Below are 24,524 nucleotides of genomic sequence, written 5' to 3' on the forward strand. Positions count from 1 at the left end.
AAAGTTTTATGTGACAGGATATGTAGACATTGTTTCAAGAAGGAAAATGAAGGGGGAAACTGGTGACCGGGTCCAGGCATCTCCATGAGGAACAGCAGCTAAGAAGAGGGGCAGAGAAATAGGCCTGGTGCTGCAAGGGAAACTGGAGAAAGAAAGCTTTCTTATTTTTGGTGTTTTAAGATGGACAATATCAGGGCACCAGGGTAGCTCAGTCGGTTAAGCATCTGACTCTTGGTTTCAGCTCAGGTCATGATCTCATGTTTCATGAGTTTGAGCCTCAAGTCATGTTGAGCACTGCTGGTGTGAAACCTGTTTGGGATTCTCTCTCTCTCTCTCTCTCTCTCTCTCTCTCTCTCTCTCTCTCTCTCTCTTTCTCAAAATAAATAAATAAAACTTAAAAAAAAAGATATACATGATCACATTTGTATGCTGATGAGGTCAATTTGGTAGAAGGGAGAGAAGTGATCTGGAAGAGAAGAGATCATTGCAGAAGGAAGGCCTCCACAGGAAGAGGGGTGGGATCAGTCTTCAGACAGAGGGAGAGTGACTCTGGAGGGGACATTCACCCAGTGCAGCAGGAGGCAGGAGAGTTTGTGGTACGGGTCCAGGGACACTGGCAAACTGGATGGAAAACTTCCGATTGCTTCTGTTTTCTCTATGGAGTAACAGACAAAGTCCCCGTTAGGACCACAGAATGGAAGTAAGAAGGGAGCAAGCAGTGTGGATGCAGCTACAGGAGACCGGAGGAGTGACTGACCCAAGAAAATAACAGCATGACTGCCGGAAGTCCACTAGAGATCGCCAGTGGTGAGTTCACAGTAAGACCAGCAGGTAGAGTTGAATGTTTCCCCCCAGCCACAGGAGGACAAGTCGGCCAGGATGGCATGGTAGATTTAAATAGGGTTGAGGTTACGTGAGAGGATGAGGGAAGGAAAGAAGGACGAGACTTGAAGATACATGTCAAGGACGAATCTCTGAAATGAGCCATAAAAGCACAGCAGAGTGACAGATGACACAGGGGGAGAGGGAGGGCAGGCAGAAAACCAGCAGACGGAACAGATTCCTGTTCTCAACAGGGCCTCTGGTTGTTGGGAGCGCAGGGAGCTCCCAGGAGCACAGGAGAAGGTGCCCAGTGGGGGAGAAAGAGATCCAGAAGACGGTGGATCTGAGAACAGAAGCGGATTGTGCAGCTGGGCTGAGTAGGGGGAATGATGGCAGGGAGTGAGGCCGTGGGGCCATGGGAAAACCAAGGCTTGGGTGGACTGTCTACCAGCGATGAGAGGAGAAGCAGAGAGGGGGACCCTTGTCTCGCTGTCCTCTGCAGTGAGTGGGGGAAGGGGAGCGCGAAGGCGGAGCAGGGTAAGCACAGGACCGCAGTAAGGACAGCGGTGCTGGATCAGGACGGCCCTGGCTCCAAGGGGGCCTGGGAATTTTTAGGGAAAGGAAAGAAAACTGGTCTGAGAGTAGCTACCAGGTTCAACTTTTCTTGTGGTGTAGGTGGTGAGGGAGAATGAGGAGGGCCGCTGTGGAAGCAGAACCCTTAGTTTCCCTTAGTGAGTGAGAGTGGCTAACAGGGACACTGAGAGAAAAGGTTGAGGAAAAAGGCTTTGCTGACAAACACCTGCTCCGGGGGGCACAGTGGCAGGGAAGGAGGGGTCAGGGAGGGGGAAGAGGATGCGGTAGATTAGCAGGTGCACAGAGCCGCATGGGAATAAGTCTCTGGGTGGTGACAGTTGACCCAGGAGGGCAAGGAAGGCAATGACAGCAGGATGGAAGGTAGTGGGGGAGGTGGTGGGTGTTCTTTTCTGCACAGAATCCCCCTCCATGCAGTTAGCAGGAGGGGCAGGGAACGTGGGCAGTGGGGTGGGGGGAGAGGTGGTCTCACTAGGGGCCCAGCGAGCCCTGAGGTCTCCCTTGAGCTCCCTGCTATAGGCTGAAGAGTCTTCCCGCTAGATTTCTGGGATTGGTGAACGCAGACACCGGTCACATTCACTGCCTATCCCCATGCTTAGTGTCGTGTCCCAGCCTACGTTCAGACCTGCAGGATAAAGAAGGGACGTGTGTGTGTGAGGAGGTGGTAAATACAAACTTGATCGTGGAGGTCACTAGAACTGGGTTAGCATGAGCAAGTCAGACACACCATCTATTGGCTACATGGCCTTGGACAAATCATTCCACCTCCCTCAGGCTCAGGGTTTTGAGCCCGGGAGAAAGAAATACTGCCTGGCACGTAAGATTGCCAGGCGGATGGAATGAGTGATGCCTGGACATGATCAGGACGGTGCCTTCACCCTGGTCCTGGGGTAGACAATCAAATAATGAAAATAAACAGGCTTTGAGCAATGAAAGGAAGCCAATGAGGTTTAGTCCAGAGCCTTTTCGGTGTGTATTCTGACGATAAAGGCCTTTTTTTTTTTTTAATGTTGCCTGCTTTCTAGTTTTAAATTTTAAGCCAGACAGGGCTTTCTATCCCTATTCCCTACCCCTAAGATAATATTAGTCTTGAGGATCTCCAGGTCAAAAATGTTTCCTCTCTCATTAACTTCACTGAAGTGTCTACATCAGTTTCTTTCCTTAGCTCCCATGTGCTTTGCAGATGTGTCCCAGAGTGTAAAGTAGAGAGACACACAGGAAAGACACCAATACTGTCAGCCAGCGTGTTCATGCAGTGCTTTACAAATTAATACACATAATAATAATACCCTTGGAATTTTCCGGCAGAAGAGAGTATAGGACCCAAAGCTTCAGCAGATACATAACTAAGATTCCCATATGTCACGATCGTTTTCTGAATGTCAGGAAACGGAAATATATAACGTTAGGTACTTGAAAACATCACAGATGTTCTACTATCAAATATGCACAAAATGACATTCTGATCGGGGTCCCCAAGCTCGTGAAGAGTGTTTACATATATTCTCCAAGGAGCAAACCTGTGACGGAAACTGTCATAAGGACCGCCCCCACGCCTTCAACTTATTCGGGCCTTTCTGGGGCCTCACGTACTTGGGTTCATTCACATTCAAGGCTTTCCCATCTTCAGTGATCAAAATCCTGGGCGGTTTCACCTTCTTCTTCTTTCCACTTAAGATTGGAGGCGGGTGGGAAAAGGGGTAGTGAGGAGAGAGAAAAACCTTGTAAAAGGAATATTTTTGTGACGCAGCATAAGAAAAATTGATCAGGCATTTGTGAATACAATACAATTCACAATACAAATTCACTACTTTGTAAATACAATAATTCACTGTTATGAAGTCCATTCTCTTACTTCTATGCTGGGAATTGACAAGCCAGATTTCTGTATGATCATTATTTATATCGTTAAGGCAAAAATGTGACCAAGACAATTTGGCAGATAATTCAAAAGGGGGAAAAACCCTCCTTTTCATGAAATATCCATGAATATTTAAATTAGTCTATTTTATGGATGATTTACCCATATAACTGTCAATTCTCCATTTGTGGATATAGCCTCTGCTTTAGTTAAAATTATAATTTTTAGGGGCGCCTGGGTGGCTCAATCAGTTGAACATCTGACTCTTGATTTTAGCTCAGGCCATGATCTCTTGGTTCATGACACTGAGCCCCTTGTAGCTGTCAGCACAGAGACTGCTTGGGATTCTCTCTCTCTCTCTCTCTCTCTCTCTCTCTCTCTCTTTCTCTCCCTGCCTTTCTCTTTCTCTCAAAACAAATAAATAAACTTTAAAAAAATTATAATTTTCAAAATGCCAAGTAGATGCTACTCTATAGAAATAAAAATATTAGTACATGAGAACCTATGTAAACAAACGTCTATCACAGAATTATCCACGGTGGCCAAACTCTAGAACTATAAAGAAAGCCCTTCAGGGGAGGAGTCATTGGCCCAACTGTGGTACATTCATGCTAAGGAATATGTTGTGGCTGTTAAAAAAAAAATGTCTGCTCTTCACCTTAACGGTCTAAAAAGTGACAGAAAACACTGACGGAGGAAAAGAAACAGTGCAGATAGGAAGGATTCATGGGATAACATGAAAAATGTAGAACGCAAGTTCTAGCTATTTAAACATCACTGAAGATAAATAAAAACCTAAAAAGGCATATATAGACAGACTCTGCAAGACCAGATGGAGGAATGAGTTGAGATGATGAAACTGGAGGCAATTTTTGCCTTGGATTTCTATTCTTTTAATACCGATGTTGTATGATTAACTTTATTTTAAAATGAAAATCTATTCACATTTTTCTACATTTTAACCTGGCTTTCCTGGTCTGATTAAGTTAATGTGTCCACGCACTGCATTATTCTCCAGGACCCAGGACGACTCAGGGGCATCCAGAAGAGGCAAACGTCTCAGGAACCCATTATAAAACTGTGCACTTCCTGGAAGGACTCAGTCTTGTATCCAACTCAGCTGCACGTTTTTTGGGCTCCAGGGAGAGAGTTTTTCTTCCTGGTCTGAGGCTCAATACAATGTATTATACAATATATTGTACTCTATACGTTTCATATACGCATACGTATATAAATCTAATGCATATATGTGTGTATGTGTATATATGTTGGAAATACAATACGTATTATATAAAAACATGTAGAGTTTCCATTTCAGAGGGTTCCTAAGTCTACAGAGTACTCACATTTGTTAGCTCCTATGATGTTCTTTGTTAAGAGCAGAGGAGAAAAGGCAGGGGCAAGGATCCCGGTTTAACAGACCAGGAAAGGGTTGAGAAGTTAGGTGTTTGCCAACATCCGCACAGAGAGTAGTGGCAGGGTTACCCCGTGAACCCACATTTTCTGATGTTATTCCAATGCTCTTTCCAAAGCACGGTGGCCTCTCCGTGTGCAGACCATCACATTTTACAAACGAACATTCCGGATAAAATCCAGTTCTCATTTTTGTACCTCCCTATCTAGCGAATGAATAAAATTGTGCAGAAGCAGCAGGGATTCTAATGGTCGTTTCCCCTCTTTTGGTTTCTTACTCTCTCTCAGGTGAGACCACAGGAACGACACTGCGCTTCGCTCCTGCGGCTGCCGTGCAGGTGACAGCGTGTCAGAGTGAGCATTTCTGTGAGTGATACATTTTACAGACTAGCCTTGAGCAATGACAAGAAATGGGATGACACCGAGCCTAGCTTTTAAAAAGCTTCTCTGACAATAAGAGCCTAAGCATTTGAGCTTCTAACAAATTGCCAAGTTACATCCAAACAATTTCAGAAGTGAAAGCATACTGTCGAATATCCAAGAGAGTTGTACGGGGGACGTGTCATGCCTGATGAGACTGATTTCTAATTCTGCAAATTACGAGACACAAAGGAACTTACTCGTCCCACAGAGTGACCTTTGGCTTGGTGCCATGATAATTAGTCTCTCCAACCCGGGACATCCCTACTGCTTGATTCATTGAAAATTGTTAAAAACTTAGACATCCAAACCAAACCCTCCGTAAAATGCCACAATTCATGACATCCTAAAGAAGGCAGTTTGATCTTCACAGATGTCAGCAGACCCGATTCAACAGGAAGCTGAACTTAGAAGCGAAGTCAATTAAGTGACGGCTGACAAAGATTTAACACGGAGAAGGACTCACGCCCTGTGTGACCGGGGAAATGCAGTCCATAGGAGGGCATTGCGTCACTGTGGAATACCTTAATTTTTCTTGGTCTTTCCGTTGTTTCTCCATGTGCCTCAGGGTTTCCAATCTAGACTCAGGAGTAAACAAAGAAGGCTTGTTCCAGAACTCCAGGTCATCCACGTTGTCCTTGAATTTCTTTTGGTTGTATACCCCTTCTTGTCCTTCTGGTGCCAGGACGTGGTCATCATTCCCTACTGAAAATGGGCTAGGAAAGAACAAACAGACACAGAGCGTGTCAGATTGGCGCTCGATGTCTGCATTTCATCCTGAAAGCTGCCCCTTAAATCTCTTACACATTTGTCTAATGTCATCTTCTTACCTCTGAGTAACAAGGTGGGTCTGAAAGAGAGCCAGCGTAAGGCATGCTGGGTGAATGTACTGCCCCAAATGGGACAGGCCCTCATCCTCTCACACGGGGGCGTAGTGCAGTGATCCGTGGGAGGCTCCCAGGCCTGGCCGATGTGATCACCTAGGAGCCTTACGCAGGGCACAGACGCCGGGATTGCCATCAGAAAGCCTACTCAACAGAGAGCAGGGCTGGGCCCAGGAATCTCTGTTTTATGACAGTTGGCAAGAGGTCCTGATGATCAGACAAATTCAGGGACCACTGGCCTTCCCAGTCACCCCACTTCCAGTCTGGGCCCCCTCGGCCCCCTGCCTCCACACTGATCCCAGAGGAGTCTTTCCAACAGGCAAATGAGACCATAGTAGTTCCAGGTTCTGTATTGATGCTCTAGCTCCAAAATTCTGCAGCGGGGTATATGAGATCTTTCCTGGTATGGTCCTTGATGGAGAACTTCTGACTTCATAGCATTGTATGGGAACAGTGCAGTGTTCTCTTTTTTTATTCATGTTTTATGGGTTATCAGAGAGTTCGATGGTGTCGCTCCATGACATCAAATGGGTATATGACACGTTCAACATTCATTCAACATGGGCTCAAGAAATATCTACTGAGCATCTTCTTTGTGCCCAGCACTAGACACCCAAGCCGAGGCAAGAAGGCCATGACAGTACTTTCAGGAGATCCTATTCTAGCAGAGCACAAAATGACACCATTCACATCGTAAGCACTGGGGAACGGCATTCCTCACCTCTCCCTGCAACTTACACTTTATTTCGAAATGACATTACATGAAGAAATCCACACGAAGCCTTCAGTACCAAGCACGGCAGGAAGTGCTCATTGAATGTTAGATTATGTTGTTGTTACTGAACCGAGGTAACACAAAAGGCTCATTTAGTTGACCTTCAGATAAGATACTTTTTGAAGGGATACACCCAAAATAAATAGAACACAGAGTAAGATTCTGCTTACATTTTTTTTACATATTACAAACGATAACTAGATAGTTTAATAAGCAAACTAATGCAAATTGCTGAAAATGAATACTTTGCCATATAGCTACAGTTCTCTATGGTGTTAAAAAGGCAATCTATTAAGGGGATCTATAATATTCTATCACAGTCTAGGTAACCATCACTGAAATCACTGGTTCCATTTTCAGTTAAAAGAATTTGGATTTCGGGGAGCCTGGGTGGTTCAGTCAGTTATGCATCTGACTTCGGCTCAGGTCATGATCTCACAATTTGTGGGTTCAAGCCCCATGTCAGGCTCTGTGCTGACAGCTTGGAGCCTGGAGTCTGCTTCAGATTCTGTGTCTTCCTCTCCCTCTGCCCCTCCTCTGCTCACACTCTGTCTGTCTCTCAAAAATAAACATTAAAAAAAATTAAAAGAATTTGTTTTTTGCTAGAAAGTGACTAATTGGTTCACTTATATATTTTGTAAAATGTAAAAAACAATAAACATAAACATAACTGCACTTAAGAAAAACTATAGAAATATTAGCTAAATAACTTAAGTCTCCGAAGGCAAAATGTGTGGAAACATGCGCAGCCGGGTGACGAAGCAGACTGACTGATGTCACTGGGACATGAACAAACGTGCTCCTTGGCCACTTCCTTCAAATCTGTGCCCGCAGGACTCTCGTCCCCCTCGAGAGCGCATCCTATGGTCCCTTTCAGAAGAGTCCTGTCTCTGATAACACTCATTTTCAGGTATTAGAGGCCTACAATTTTTAAATTTTATATCTTATCTTATCTTATTTTATACAGAGAGGAAGCAACAGGGGAGAGAGGAAAAGGGAGAGAGAGAGAATCCCAAGCAGGCTCCACGCTCAATGTGGAGCCCGATCGAAACTCCATCCCACAACCCTGGGATCATGACCTGAGCTGAAATCAGAAGTCTGATGCTCAGCTGACTGAGCCACCCAAAGGCCTACAATTTAAATAAAACTCCACATACATCCAAGTTGAAGTCCTTGCCTTCCCTCTCCAAACCCCTCCCGCCTCACCTAGCTCATGACTGGGCTGTGCAAGCGGAGGGGGCAGGGGCTACGCCAACCCCTCTTTGCTCATCTGCTCCTTCCCTCTGAATCCCACCTCACTGGCTTCTTCAGGTCCCTCTGACTTCAGAAATTTGGGCCTGGGACAATGGATGGGGAGAAGGAGCAAACATTGCATCTGACACTGATGCTCTTCCACGTCGGCAACTGGCTCCCTTTCCAGGGCCGACACCCAGTTACTGGCTGTGTCTTGGGAGCACATTTATTGGTTCTCTGAGACATTACAATAGCCTTCCAGGTAGGCTGTTCCCTGTCAGAGTGACCGACATACAACCAAGCTGATCATTTGTGACAACCCCTCTTCGGCCACTTACAGTCCACCCCACAGTCTCTCACTGGGGCAGTATCCTCTCAAAGACGGCCAAGTGCAGTTCCTTCCACCATGTGTACTTGGCCCGTGGGTATTCACAAATCCCTGCATGACAGATGCCTGAGGTCTGAGCTGATTCCATTAATGCCCACCCTCCTGAAGCTCCTACTGTGGGCTGTTCCAGGACACGTCTCACCGTTTTGATTCTCCAGGCTGGAAGCAGGCTGCCTCTAGTCAAGGGGTGGGTGCTGTCTCCCCTTCTTGCAGCCCCCCACATCTTTCCGGTGTTTCTTCTTGCACTGTTAAAAGGGGAGTGGCTCCCGACTCCTCTCTGGCTAAGTCGATGATTCACTATTTTGATGACCTTCCCCCAGAATGTCTGGGTTTCTGTCTAAATAGACTCAATGCAGTCACGGGAGAGATGGCTGACGGACCAGCCAGCCAGGCCTGTGGAGAAGTAACACGGCGAGAAACCCAGCCGGACGTTTCTGCCGAATGCAAACAACAGATCACTGCACACACCTCTGCCACCTTGTATGAACCAGGGACAGGAGACGGTCCCCAACGCGTATTATGTGCCTATTATAACTCTGATGCAAAACGCTGGGAAAAAATGCAAGGGAAAAAGAATATTACAGCATAAACTCACTTACAAACATACGTTTAAATATCATAAATAAAATACTAGGAAAATGAATGCAGGAATCTATTACAAATATGTCACGGACAAAGTGAGTTTCTTCGGGAAATTCAAGGATGGCTTAATATTGGAGTATCTGTTAATGTGATTCAACACATTAATAGATAAACATGATTATCTCAATAGATGCCAAAAAAAGCATTTCATAAGATCCAGCATCTGTGATGTTAAGAGCTCTTCATCATCTTGGAATCAAAGGAAATGTACTTAACTCTCCCACCAAAACTCCACAGCAAATGCCTTACTTACTGATGAGAAATCGGAAGCATTATCTTTAACGTCAGAACCAGATACAGATCCTCATTCTTTCTGCTCCCAGACCCTACACTGGGGCCACAGCAGGCACCATAAAGAAAATCACAAAACAGAGGCATAAGGATTGGAAAATTTTTTAAAGTTGCCATTTATACCAAAAAAATGTTTTTCTACATAGAAAACACAGGATCATCTACAGACTAACTACAGCACCTTCTTAAAAAGGTCAGCAAGATTGCTTAATACAATATCAGTATACAGAAGTCATTCGCCTCTTTATCCATTAGCAAGAACCCATTACAAGAGGATTTTAAAAATCCCATTCTACAAGATACTTAGAAATAAATCTAATAAAAGAAAGCCTTTATAGAGAAAATTATAAAACCTTACTGAAGGACTCAGAAGAAGGTCTAAATAAATAGAGAAAGCTATTCCACAGTTCAGCAAGGAAAGAATCAAAATCATGAAGATGTCAACTTTCCCCTAATTAACATATAAATTGAATGTAATTTCAATCAAAATTACGTTAGGGATTTTTAGGGAATTTGAATAGCAGATTGTAAACTTCTAACAGAAAAGTAAAGAGCTAAGAACAGCTGAGATAAATTTAAAAAAATGGGAATATCTCCTACCAAATATCAAGATTTACCATAAAACTACAGATATAAAAACCACATGAAGGTACATCCACGGAGCAGTCTAGGGAGCCCAGAAGAGGACACACAAGTGTGTGTATAAAGGGTACATGGAAAAGGTGGTCTATAGATGGGAAGAATAGCACCTTCATAATAGAGCAGACAATTAGCTACCCAGATGGGGCATGACCGGCACCTTACCACCCACTGTAGTCAAAGGTTAGCTCCGCATAGGCAGACAGGACGCAGGAGTGATGAAAAATTGCACTAAGGAAAAATTTCATAAGTGAGACCGAAAAAATACAAAACTAAACTTTACTATATTACTTACTATTTTTTAATCCTATAAAGAAGAGGCACTTATTAAAATTAAAGATAAGTCAAAGGCTGGAAAAAACTATTTATTTACAAAGCACATAACCACTAAAGAATCTGTATCTAGAATATGGACGAACTGTAAGTCAATAAGAAAAAAAAAACTTAACTTATTTAAAATAGGCAGAGGGCCTGAAGAGAAGATATTTGAATAGCCAATAAAAATATAGGAAGGCACCCGAGATACTGAAAATCACTAACAATTCCAGGAATGCAAATGGAGTAAAATATTACTCGATTGGTCCGTGTTTTAAAATATCATATTATCGAATATCGGCAAAGATCAGGAACTCTCCTACCCTGTTGATATAGGACTATAAATTAATGCATTTTAGAAAACCATTGGGCAACAAATTTAAAGTCGAAAACTGTTCCTGGTTGATGATGTGGCAATGTCACTGCTGAATGCTCTAGAGAAACTTCCATACCTTCACAAGGAGACATGAGCAACGCTGTCTGAAAGAACTGGAAGGGGGGAGACACCCCAAATGGCCACCCAGTGAGGGAAGTCTACACCGGGGCTGGTCTTCATTAGCACTGGCTCCGAGGGCCATGCAGGGTGTTAGAGCCGGTGCACATCCTGACTGGTCAATGCCAATGAGTCACTAGCTGTTAACTATTTTGAACGTCACCTCTGGGATAATCAGTGATTTGTTCATCCAACGGAATGTGATTACACAGTTGGAATGAATGAGCCGGTTCCACCTGTCTTTATAAGCCAACATCTCAACAACATAACTTTGATGTAAAGTCGTAGAAAGACTGTTTGCACTAAACACACACACACACACACACACACAGCCATTCTTGTTCAAGGGAGGCAAAATTACATCACAAATATATTTAAAAGATGGATGGGATCACATATACCAAATCTGCGCTTAACTTAAGGATGTCAGACCCACTGAAGAAGAAAGGAGAAAGGGAGAGACCCTCAGTGATGTTTTATCTTTTTATGTTTTGTAAAAAGATCTAGAGCAGACATGCGAACTATTGATACTTCTTAAATCTGAGTGGAACTACGGTGTCTATTGATTTTTAAAATATTGATGCATGTCTGAAATATCTTATAATTATTATTTTCTCAAGATTAAGAGATTCTGTTTTCAAACTATTAAAAGCTTTTACTATATGGAATCAAATCAACTGACTATGTCTGTAATTCGCTTAAACAAGGGTGAAAAACGCTGGCTTATTAAAAAAAGACCAATTTAGAGACTTATTAATCACATTAAAATGTATTCAGTATATAATTCACAAACCAGAATATTTTATGATGCAATCAAAATTATTTGATTTACAATAATGTGATTTACATTTAACTTTTCTGAAATATCCCTGCTTTATAAATCAAAGTCCACCTGTGACTTCATCTTTCCTGTGCATCTTATAGAGATTTGTCTGAGGGTAATTTTAGATGCAAATTAAATCTGGGACAGAAGGAAAGCCTCAGAGAATTGTCACAAACAATGAGATGTTCATGCTCTTCCCCCCAGATTCACATCACAATTTATTCTTCAGATCAGTCACCTGAAATATGATCCCGTGAACACTTTGGGAAGAGAAATGCTGCTTTTAACTAAAGTTAAGCAGAAAGTTAACCCTGGTAATTTGCACACACGGTGGCACTGATGTCTGCTCACCTCTGTCCCTCGGAGCCTGAGCGGCTTCTCTCCTTGGCCTCATTTTCCTCCTCTTCGCGAAGTTTCCTCTGAGCCTCTTCCTTGTCTTGGGCCCTTTTGAGGCAGTAAGCTGCCTCTTGCTCTCTGACTTGCTGTTCAATCACTGGGAAGTTCTGCCAGGCCTGAATCCTCTCTGAACGCTCTATTTCTTTGCCGTCCAACCACTTGAAGGAACAAAACCGACACGGTGCAGTTATCCGAAAGTCACAATTTGAATCAGCCCCACGTTGACTTTGATTGGAATATTGTAAATTTAGAAATAACAAATACTGCATCAGAGTGATGTGGAATTAAAAGCAAGTAATTAATGGGAAACATCAGAAGCTTTGATCTAAATCAACATTTATTTCATATAATTAACAGAGTTATAAAGTATCTTTATGGGTAAAATAATAAGTAGGTTGTCTGTTAAAACCAATTATTGGTGACAAGGTCTCAAAATATATTGAGTTTATGCCTGCTCAGTATATAAAGAACATTAAAGCTTCGGGTCAGACCAGAGCTCCAAAGTGTAACAAGGCCACCCTGCAAATGCTCTCTACAAAAAAAAGCGCCTTGTATATTAGACAGAATTGAGCTCTAATTCAAATGGGCCCATTTTCTACCCTCGACAAGATGCACCCAGTGTCTCGTCCATTGTTAAGGTCACTGTTTACACTGGTATGTTTACAGTGATTTTCCAAGCTGAAATACTGACATAAAAGCAATTAAAATGTGAACTTTCAAAGCTACTAGTTTAAAGATACCTATTTATTGACCCGGCCCCATTCTACAAAAAGAGGTAAGGCATTTAGAAATGTGTGACAGGAAGTATAATGTCACCTCAAGAATGTTCACCTCCTAATCCCGGTGAATGTTACCTACCATGGAAAAAGGGCCTTTTTGTAGATGTGACTAAGTGAAGGATTTTAAGATGGAGAGATTGTCCTAGGTTATTTGGATGGGCCTGGCAGAACCACAAGGGTCCTCATAAGGAAAAGAAGGCAGAAGTGTCAGGGTCACGGGGGCACCGGGGTGGCTTAGCCTGTTAAGCGTCTGACTCTTGATTTCATCTTAGGTCATGATCTCTCAGTTTGTGAGCTCGAGCCCCAAGTTGAGCCCCAAGCCTGGGATTCTCTCTCTCTCTCCCTCTCCCCGCTCACTCGCTCTAAAAATCACATAATCAACCCTCAGACCTTTAAGAGATATTAAATAAGAAGGAGGAGGAGGAGCAGGAGAAGACAGTCAAGGTCAGAGTCAGGGAGAGATTAAAAGAAGCACCAATGCTGGCTTTGTGGATGGAGGGAGGGGCCACAAATTCAAAAGGCAGGGAAGGAGTCCTCCCTGGAGGGACGGCAGAAGGAACCAGTCTTGCCAACACCTGAACCTTAGACTTCCGGCTCCAGGAATGTAGGAGCATAAACCTGTTGCTTTAAGCCACCACGTTTGTGGTGATTCACTGCCACAGCAATGGGAAACTAATGCGAAAGGAAAAACACATGAATATTGGGTAAAATGTAAATTTAAAAAATTATCAGGATCAGTAAAATCACAACTCAAAATTACAATGTTGATATTTGAAAAAAGAACTTAAAATACATTTTGGACCCAAGGACTCACGTGGCTGCCGTGGACAAGAGGTCGTGCCCCAAGGCCACGGCAGCAACACGGGGCTTGGCTGGCTGGCCCCTGCGCCCATCCAGGGACACGGCTCAGAGTCACGCTCCAGGGTGTGTTTCTCTGGTATTCTGGTTCTCATCAGTTCATTTTGTTAGTACATCATTGGTTAATGAAGATCGGCCTGGGTTTCATTTGAGCTAATTTATCCTCTTATTCTAAATATATATTCTAGATTCAATTACCTGAGTCACTCATTCTCTTAATCAAAAAAAATTTCACATTGGAAGAAATGTGTTCCATTACTCCAGCGATCTCGACCATGCAGAACACGGTGGTTTAAAAACAAATGTCCGGGGCGCCTGGGGGGCTCAGTCAGTTGAGCGTCCGGCCTCGGCTCAGGTCATGATCTCACGGTTCGTGGGTTCGAGCCCCGCGTCGGGCTCTGTGCTGACAGCTAGCTAGGAGCCTGGAGCCTGCTTCAGATTCTGTGTCTCCCTCTCTCTCTGACCCTCCCCTGCTGTGTACTGTCTCTCAAAAATAAATTTTAAGAAACATTAAAAAAAATAATAAAATAAAATAAAATATAAAAACAAATGTCCTCTGAGAATAGAAGAAAATGCCTACCGTGAAGCCAGTGCAGAAGCACGGGACCACACGCACGTCAGACACTCTTGGAACTACATGAAAGTTAACATAACTGGTTTAATAAACTCAGGTATAGGATTTCTCGAGAAGCCATCTATTTTTTCTCCAGGTTCCAAAAATATTGGTTAGGGGAGATACAAGATAAGTGAGTGATTAGCCACTTCGGGGAGCGGTTCTCAGAGGAGGTCCCTGGACCAGCAGCATCAGTGCTGGGGGTTTATTAGAAATGAGAAATCCTGGATGCCTCATCAGACCTACAAACACCACCCAAGTATTCCAAGCATAGCGAGGTCTGAGAACCGCTAACACAGGGAATGTGTTAAGAGAAAGCAATGAAAGAAAGAAAATAATTACAAAAGCACAGTAGCTGGAGACAGAGTAACACAAAGATATGTAGTTCTAGTCTTCCCCAAAACTCTTTTCAGTCTGCTGTGGGTAATGATGAATGCCCGCCGTGATTATACTTTGCATTCATCAATAAACAGTTCAGGGACGCCCGGGGGGCTCAGTGGCTTCAGTGGCTGATTCTTCGTTTCAGCTCAGGTCAGGATAGGATGTCACGGTTCAAGAGGTTGAGCCCGACCCTGCATCAGGCTGTATACTGACTGTGGGGAACCTGCTTGGGATTCTCTATCTCTTTCCCCTCTCTCTCTGCCCCTCCCCCACTCGTATGCACTCTCTCCGTCTCTCTCAAAATAAACACATAGACATAAAAAAAAAGTTCCGTTAAGCTCTATTGGTTTCTGAAAGGAGAAATGTATTTAACTTATTTTTCAGGAGTTTATTAAAGCTATTAAGACAACTTTAAAGTGTCCATAAGTCAAAGGATTAGTTTTGATTTTCTGGAATTTTCCCTTCTCTAAAACTACACGTTCCCCGACAATGCTGTGAGTAAATCAGGCATCACTGCAGTTGCCTTTTTTCCTTCCTCTGAGGTTTCTGCATCATTAAAATAAGCATATCTTGGGGCACCTGAGTGGCTCAGTCGGTTAAGCTTCTGACTTCAGCTCAGGTCATGATCTCATGGTATGTGGGTTCCCGAGTCCCACATTGGGCTCTGTGCTGACAGCTCAGAGCCTGGAGCCTGTTTCAGATTCTGCGTCTCCCTCTCTCTCTGCCCCTCCCCCGCTCACGATCTGTCTCAAAAATAAATAAACATTAAAAAATAATAAAAATAATAAAATAAGCATACCTTTAACTGTTGCAGAGTTGCCACCACGAACTGCCTGTAGCCGTCAAAGTCCGCGCACGGGTTCCCCATGAGAAAGAGCTCCTTCAGGTGTATGTTGTGCTGAAGGGTTTTAACGCTGCTCAGCTCTCCAATGAAATTTACGGTCAAGTCAAGTTTTGTCAGCCCTTCACATCCTGTTGAAAGAAGTGAAGAGAAAACAAAGCCAAAAAAAAAACCACACACACTGGTAATAAAATGTATGTAACAGCTCATAGCAGAGACAACGGTTGGAATATTTTAAGTCCGCTGATTAACTGCATAAACCAACAAGTGTGTTTTCAGAAATGTCAGCTCACAGGGTTAGCTCTAACTCATTTCTCAATCTGCATTCCCCCTTAGTCCCTTTGGCCAGGGCAGATCACTTTCCCTGCTCAGATCTGCGAGCCCTGGGCTGGTTGACATGCGTCTCTGGCCACCACGTGGTGTGAAGAAAACCACGTACCGGCTGCTGCTGTGATGCGCCCAATGTCGGGACAAAGCTCCCTCCAGAAGGGACACCAGCAGTCTGTGCTGAGAATTCTGCCAGGTAGGCAGGCCCCATCTCGCCAGGAGGGGTGATGGCGGGAGGGTTCCCCGAAAGGAAAGGCGATTCATAAAACCCAGGCATCAGCATTAGGGTTCACAAAGTCACACTGAAGAGACAGAATGGCTCCAAGGCCACCAAGAGCTGCGCTGAAGGTACCAACAAAGGTAAAGAAGAGTTTGGTCCAGAGAAAGGGGGGAGTCACTGAAACGGGGCTTGTCGAAAATCTGTCCCGTCCACCTTCATTAGAGGGACGGCCAGATGCTACGGAAATCTGAAGCAACAACCTTCACTCAAATTCCATGGGAACTTGGTAGTTAGAAACGCAGCCTGTGGAATTGGGCAGATAGAGTTCAAGTCCCAGCTCGGTCACATCCTTGCTGTGTCAGGCAGGGTGAGTTACAAGCCTCAGCCTTCACATCCGCAGTATTATAATGGCATCGTATCCATTCCAGTGATGCTGTGAGGACAATATGATTTGTGGTAAGTACTTAGCACAGCACCTGCCACTTAGCTTCGGTAAATGTCAGTGAGGATGAGAAGAAACCCAATGGGCACTCTTAGGATTATCCTGAACAATGTGCCTATGGGAGAGGAAGGATGTTTGCTCTCCTATGAGGACAGCGTTCTTGCAGTTTCTTGCTGTGGTCTTAGGAAGAGTTGACCTGGCTCTCCCAGCAGACTCTGAGGGCTGGGTGCAGCCGACGGCGTCTCCCCTGTGGCCGGATTGCTGTCATGCTGGTTGCATCGACATGGTGGATTTTGCAGCTTCAATACATAGAGAGCCCCCAGCCGCACCTAGTTCTGCACCCATCTCTTCAAACATCTGCAGGCTCTACCCCTCCCATATGCTTTCTGGTTATATCCTGGTTTTTGGCTATTGTTCTGTGGCTACCTGACTGCGGGTAAACTCTAGTTCCTAATATCCTGTAATAAGCTCACCAGTGTGATCTTGATTCAGATTGGCTCACAGCTCTGCAACCGCGTCAATTTCGGCAAGATTTTCCTCATCGCTGAAAACCATATGATAGAGCCAATTTCATTCAACGCTAGTGTTCTCTCTTCCTTATCCTTTCTCGATGCTAGTGCCTGGCTCCACCTTGTCCAGAAGTCCATGTTTTCCTCCTATCTATCATATCCCAAACCAGAAGCTTCCAAATGAGGTACTTCGAGCTCCGTGCTTCCAGACGGATGTAGGAGCTCACCCTCCACTCATCCATCCATTGATCCATCCGTTCATCCAGGAGTTACTGGGTACCTGCTAAGACCAACTTACTGAGCCAGGTCTTCAGGATAAAGTAGTTAAAAAAAATCCATGGCGTTTCACCTCAAGCATATGTCTAATGTGGAGAAAGGAGAAAAAGATGGGCGTTCCAGGAAGAGAAGGTACTTGCTGCAAAGGCACCAAGAAGTAAATCTGGAGAAGTAGACAGAACCAGAAGTAGGCAATGCCCACTGTCACACCATAAACCAGCCAACGTCAATATGCACTGGTTCTTCTTTTTCAATTCCCATTCAGTGTTCGGACCATTGTTCCTGGCTTCTGTACCCAACATTCTACCAGGCTTGTTCCTCTAAGGGGACCAAGGAGTGTCATGTTGACAAAATTAACAGAGCCCCTCAATTCCTTACGTCACCAGAACAGTCTGCTAATTAATATAGCATGATTAATGATGCATTCTCTCCTCTAAACATTTTTTTTAAAGATTTCCTCTTCATCTTTATTTATTTGTTTAAAATTTAAATTCCAGTTAGTTAAGGCACAGCGCTATATTAGTTTCAGGTGTGCAATAGAGTGATTCAACAATTCCATTTATCGCCTGGTGCTCATCACATCAGGTGCATCTCTCACTCGACCATGAATTCTCTCTGAAATGTTTCATCTGTCTTGGAAAGAGTGATACAACTCTCTCTTGTTCTCTTTTATAACGTTGTTTATTCCTCTTGATCCCCATTACAGGCTTTTCCACTCCAACAATGGTAATAGAGCCCAGATTCCATCCTTGACCATTTTCTCTCCTCATGATTCTCTTGATGACAATAGTTGCATTCCTTGGTTTAACCAACCCCAAGTTCTGATGAGTCCCAAGCAATAAATTGATACCTGACCATCCACCTGAATGTCACACTCCTATTTCCAAATGCCTGTAAGACACACCCTACTCAATAAGTCTAAAAGTGAATTCTCCATATTTCTCTCACTCTCCACTCCTCCAGACAGCTTTCCAGCCTCCTTGATGTCTAAACCCCATTAACGTCATCGCCATTTTGGCGTCAGATGTGAGTTTGCTGCCAAGAGTCAAGCCAGAGTTAACCTGAGTGCTAACCTACGTTGTTCCCTTGTCCCCTCCATTTCATCAGTCACCAGCCCTGGAGATCTCAACAGCCACACTGCCCCCCCTGCTTCTTGTCGCTGGAATCCTCTGGCCAACAGTCCCATGCCGATCCTTATGCTTATGTGCATGCGACATGGCATATTTCCTAAATCATCTTCCTATCTTGAAAACAGGAAGGAAGGCCAAAAAGAAGGCAAGGATGACATCTGAAAGACTCCCTACAAGCTCAGAAATGTATATGTTTTTTATTTTATTGTAATTTTGTCCATGAAGACCCTCCGAATGTTCATTATGTTTTTTAAGGTGACAAATCTTCATTGTTTTTCTACTTGGCCTACCCATAAGAAGTTAAACCACATCCACCATTCTAAGGAGCAGTTCTTGCTGAACTAGCCGGGCTTGAGAAAGCCTTTTCTTTGGAGTCAGGCACACTCCTTCCTGCAGCTGGGTCCCACGCTCCATCTCCTGCTCTTGCAAGATCCACCTCAGGGGCTCATGGGGCTGAGAAGTTCATTGAAATCGACCACGTTGACCTCCGAAGAGGGAAAGCTCACACTATTAGAAAGCCCCACCTCTCCTTCAAGGTTAAGGTCAGGAAGAGGGATGGAAAAAAACAACGTATCTATCATATCTCTGTGAATCCACAACAGGACACAGGTATGCTAAGTCTTGCCATCCGGCAAAAACATAAAAATGAACAAGCAGGCATCCGTCTTATGTGTAAAATTATGCTGGAATTTACTCAAGTAGGTGGCTCAGTCTGTATATCCATCTTTCTCCTCTCTTACCTCAAACCTTTAAAATTAAGCAAAAAGTGCCCATTTGCCAGGCAATATGATGCACCCTCCTTCCCTACGGCCCATCCCCCCAAGCCTCTCCTCAATCCCGCCTGCACCCACTGCCTCCCTCCTAGAGCTGCAAGGTGGCGCTCCCAAGGAGGAAGTGTCCCTGTGTGGGCTGTAGGCCACTGGTCCTGAAGCTCAACAAGACAATAGTGACGATGCTGCCCTCTAGTGGCGCGTGTGCAAAACATACCGGAAAACAACTCTCCACGTCCTTTAAGATACTTGAACAAAAACAAGCCTTGGACAAGCCGACTAAGTGAGCGTTTTTATTATTTCTCTGCCATTACAGACTGCCGTCTGACTACCACAAAACACGCATACAGACTAAATTTATTCCACTTGTTCACATGAGAACGTGGAATGGGGCTGTAGAGAGACAGCTGGGGGAGAATGATGGCTCCGTTTCTAACACAGAAAAACGCCCGTGCTGGAAAGAGTCTTCCCAGTTCTGGCACTGAAGATGGCTTTGGGGCCTTTGATAGTGATGATAGCTCAGGTTTTGAGGATGAGAATTAAGAACGTATGATGACTACTTAGGTCCTTGTTGATATGTAACCTTGATAGTCACCGAAATACCCATTTCTACACTTAGGAGGCAAACAGGCTAAAATCTACCATCCCCTAAGTCAAGTCCTCCTAATTTTGGCTCCTGGCAGATGGGAGTGGGGTGGGGAGAGCTGCCTGACTCTCCTCCACGCCCCGGTGCTCCAGCCGAAGACCTGCCAGGCGGCTGCCCTGCCCACGCACACCCCGCCCACCGCAGCCCTGCCGGCCCTCGAGAGGCCAGGTGTGGAAACAGACCCCCATCCCCGCAGAAGGAGCCCGCTCCGGCCACTTGATCAGCCGAATCCTTTGAGATTATGAACAGACACCAAGCGTTACCAGTCATTAAAAAATAAATACAAGCACAAAATAGAAGCCTGCAAAGCGAAACAAGAAACCTCCCAGAATGTGGAATAACAAGACAAAGAGGTTTAAATGAGGATGATGGGGTAAGGGGCGTGGTGGGTCAACCAAATCCATTTTGAAGAAGTTCTAGGGGAGAGGAGAGAAAAAAGAGAGGGTGGATGTGTCTACTGCCTTGATTGTGCTGATGGTTTCACGGGTATGTGAACATATCCAAACTCAACAAATTGCTCATTACATGTCTGCAGGTTTTGCATACCAATTAGACCTCAATACAGCTATTAACAAAAAGATTGTGCTCCAAAGAACACCTTCAAGAAAGTTAAGAAGAAAACCCTCAAAATGAAAAAAATATATCTACAAATCACATATCGACCAGATACTGGTATCCAAAATATATACTAGCCCCTATTACAACACAACAATAAAATGACAAATAGCCTAATTAGAAAATGGGCAAAATGTTCTGAATAAACATTTCTCCAAATAAGATTCACAAATGTCCAGGTTCATCAGTCATTAGGTAAATGTAAATCAGAACCAGGGTGAGATACCACTTCATATCCATCAGGATGACTCCAATAAAATTATAAAAAAATAAAAACAGAAAATAACAAGTGTTCACTAGGATGTTGAGAAGTTGGAACATTCAGAAATTGTTGCTGGGAATGTAAAATGGTGCAACTACTTTAAAAAATAGTTTGGCAGTTCCCAAAAAAGTTAAACGGAGAGTTACCACAGGACCCAGCAACTCCCTGGGTATATACTAAACGAATTAAAAACATATGTTTATGGGGCAGCTGGGTGGCTCTGGCTGACTTCAGCTGAGGTCATGATGTCACGGCTCATGAGTTCAAGCCCTGCATCAAGCTCTGCACTGACAGCTCAGAGCCTGGAGATGGCTTTGGATTCTGTGTCTCACTCTCTCTCTCTGCCCCTCTCCCATGTATTCTCTCTCTCTCTCAAAAATAAATAAACATTAAAAGAAATTAAGGGCACCTGAGTGGCTCAGTTGGTTGAGCACCGACTTCAGCTCAGGTCACAATCCTGTGGTTCCCAAGTTCCAGTGCCTCATCAGGCTCTGTGCTGACTGCTCAGAGAAAGAAGCCTACTTTGGGTTCTGTACCTTTCCCTCTCTCTCTGCCCTTCCTCCACTCTCTCTCCCAAAAATAAACCTTAATTTTTTTTAATAAAAAAAACAAAAAATCATGTTTATGCAAAAGCTTGTATGTTAATGATCATTGCAACTTTATTTATAACCAAAAAGCCAAAACAACTCAAACATCCATCAACTAATAACTGGGCAAACAAAATGCTGTGGACCCACACAATGGAATGTTACTCGACCACAAAAATGAAGGAAGTCCTGACATCTGCCACGTGTGGATAAATCCTGTGAACGTGCTGCAGACCCAAAGGACCACATACCATGCAAAACCGCTTACACGAAGTGCTCAGAACAGGGAAATCTATGAGGGTGAATAGTAGATCAGGGGCCAAGGCATGGAGTGAATGACGACTGAATGCCAGTGGATACAGATTTTCATATGGGGTGATGGAATGTTCTGGAATTGGATAGTGATGCTGCGTGTACAACCTTGTAGCTATACTAAAAACCACTGAATTGTATAATTTAAAAGGGTGAGTTTAATGGCATGTGAATCATATAGCGATTAATAAATGATTCAAGTATTTCAATTAAGAGACATTCTGAGGAAAAAATACAACTTTCCACATTCATCTTATTTTCTTTAATTTTTCATTGACGTATAATGAACGTACACCATTATATTAGTTTCAAGTGTACAAATGGTGATTTGGTATTGGTCTGTATGTGAAATGAGCAGTCCAGTTAGCATCCATCATCTTACACAGTTACAGAATTTCCTTCTTTGTGATGAGAACTTGTAGGATCTTCTTTCTTAAAGATTTTCAAATATGAAGCACAGCATTATTAATTACAGTCGCCATACGGTGCATTACATGCTCATGATTTATTTAGTTTATAGTTTTTTTAATGTAATTTATTGTCAAGTTAGTTAACACACAGTGTGTGTAGTGTGCTCTTGGCTTTGGGAGTAGACTCCCATGATTAATCACTTACACAAAACACCCAGTGCTCATCCCAACAAGTGCCCTCCTCGATGCCCATCACCCATTTTCCCCTCTCCTTGCCCCCTCCATCAACCCTCAGTTTGTTTTCTGTATTTAAAAGTCTCTTCTGCTTCGCCTCCCTCTTTGTTTGAAACTAATTTTTCCCCTTCCCTTCCCCCATGGTCTTCTATTAAGTTTCTCAAGTTCCTCAAGTGAAAATATATGGTATCTGTCTTTCTGACTGACTTTCTTCTGGAGTGCACATGCGACATTCTCCAAGACAGATCACATACTGGGTCACAAAACAGCCTCAATAAATATAAAAGAATTGAGATCACATGATGCATATTTTCAAATCACAATGCTATGAAACTTGAAATCAACCATAAGAAAAAGTCCGGACAGCCTCCAAATGCATGGAGGTTAAAGAACACCCCACTAAAGAATGGATGGGTCACCCAGGCAATTAAAGAAGAAGTTTAAAAATATATGGAAGCAAATGAAAATGAAAACATGACAATCCAAACCCTTTGGGATGCAGCAAAAGCAGTCCTAAGAGGAAAACACACTGCAATCCAGGCCTATCTCAAGAAACAAGAAAAATCCCAAAGGAACTGGAAACAGAGCAGCAAAGAAAGCCCAAAGCCAGCAGAAGAGAAATAATAAAGATTAGAACAGAATTAAACAATATGGAATCCAAAAAAAACAGTAGAACAGATCAATGATCCTAAGAGCTGGTTCTTTGAAAAATAAACAAAATTGATAAACTCCAAGCCAGACTTCTCAAAAAGAAAAGAGACAGGATCCAAATAGATAAGATCATGAATGAAAGAGGAGAGATCACAACCGACACCACAGAAATACAAACAATTATAAGAGACTGCTATGAAAAATTATATGCCACAAACTGGACAACATGGAAGAAATGGACAAATCCTAGATACCCACACACTACCAAAACTCAAATGGGAAGAAATAGAAAATTTGAACAGACCCATAACCAGGGAAGACATTGAAACCATTATCGAAAATCTTCCAACAAGTAAGAGTCCTGGAACGGATGGATTCCCAGGGGAATTCTACCAGCCATAAAGCAGAGTTCATACCTCTTCTTCTCAAGCTGTTCCAAAAAACAGACACAGAAGGAAAGCTTCCAGACTCATTCTAAGAAGCCAGCATTACCTTGATTCCCAAACCAGACAGAGACCCGTGGAAACGGAGAATTATTTTATAATTTTAAAGTTTGTACCTCTTGGCTCCCTTCATCTCTTTGCCTGTTCCACCCACCCCCACCAAAGCTTCTGTTCTGTGCATCTCTGAGCTTGCTGTCTTGTTTTATTTTGTTTTGTTACTTAGATCTCACATATAAAGGAGATCATATGGTATTTGTCTGACTTATTTCACTTAGCATAATGGTTTTGAGGTCCATGCATGTCGTCATAAATGGCAAGATTCCATTCTCTTTTATGACTAAATAATAATCCATTGTGTATACATGTATATGTTATATCACATATTCTTTATCCAAAAAATATCCTTTTTATGATAAATTTGAGATGCACTAGAGATATTAAATGTAAAAATACAACCATTAAAACTAGAACTTAATGTAGAATGTATTTGTATTCAGAAACTATAAAGAAAAAGATCGATAAAGTTGAGTATATTAAAACGTAATACTTCCGAATGACACAGCATAATAAACGGAACAAGGGAAAAGCAGTTGGCTCGAGAGAAAATATTCATAGCACACATAAACGAAGCACTAACATCTGAAATGAATAACAGTGCCCAAAGAAGATAAATCAAAATAAAAATAACCAAAAATACAAAGTAGTAATAAATATAAATACTATATAAAAATCTGAAGGGCTATATGAGTACTCAATAAGAGAGATGCAAATAATTAAAAAAATTATTTGATAAAAATGCCTGTTTTTTTTTTTTTTTTAAAAGATTGCTTATTGGGATGCCTGGGTGGCTCAGTCAGTTAAGTGTCAGACTCTTGGTTTCAGCTCAGGTCATGATCTCACAGTTTGTAAGTTCAAGACCCATATCGGGCTCTGTGCTGGAAACATAGAGACTGCTTGCGATTTCTCCCTCCCCCTCTCTCCCTGCCCCTCCCTGCTCGCTCTCTCCCTCCCTCTCTCCCTGCCCCTCCCCAGCTCGCTCGCTCTCTCCCTCCCTCTCTCCCTGCCCCTCCCTGCTCACTCTCTTTCTCTCTCTCTCTCCCCGCCCCTCCCTGCTCGCTCGCTCTCTCTCTCACTCCCTGCCCCTCCCTGCTCGCTCGCTCTCTCCCTCCCTCTCTCCCTGCCCCTCCCCAGCTCGCTCGCTCGCTCTCTCTCCCTCTCCCTCTCTCCCTGCC

The 24,524-nt window shown here is 43.5% G+C and overlaps 1 protein-coding gene and 1 long non-coding RNA gene across 3 annotated transcripts in view; both read right to left on the reverse strand.

Annotated features, from left to right (window-relative positions):
* LRRC6 (leucine rich repeat containing 6) overlaps positions 1-24,524 on the reverse strand; it is a 74,297-nt gene that overhangs the window by 34,239 nt on the left and 15,534 nt on the right. For both annotated transcript variants that reach the window (XM_029923914.1, XM_029923912.1), the window contains 4 exons: positions 15,417-15,589; positions 11,942-12,144; positions 5,632-5,823; positions 3,007-3,084 (listed from right to left, as the gene is read on the reverse strand). In XM_029923914.1, coding sequence (XP_029779774.1) covers positions 3,007-3,084; positions 5,632-5,823; positions 11,942-12,144; positions 15,417-15,589 — 646 coding nt within the window. The remainder of the gene's footprint in view (positions 1-3,006; positions 3,085-5,631; positions 5,824-11,941; positions 12,145-15,416; positions 15,590-24,524) is intronic.
* Positions 21,802-23,485, reverse strand: LOC115279360. The gene is made up of 2 exons (XR_003903387.1): positions 23,409-23,485; positions 21,802-21,986 (listed from the first exon to the last, which is right to left on the reverse strand). It is a non-coding gene; the product is annotated as an uncharacterized LOC115279360 (long non-coding RNA).

The sequence above is a fragment of the Suricata suricatta genome, chromosome 15 (assembly GCF_006229205.1).
Source record: "Suricata suricatta isolate VVHF042 chromosome 15, meerkat_22Aug2017_6uvM2_HiC, whole genome shotgun sequence".
Lineage (NCBI taxonomy): Eukaryota > Metazoa > Chordata > Mammalia > Carnivora > Herpestidae > Suricata > Suricata suricatta.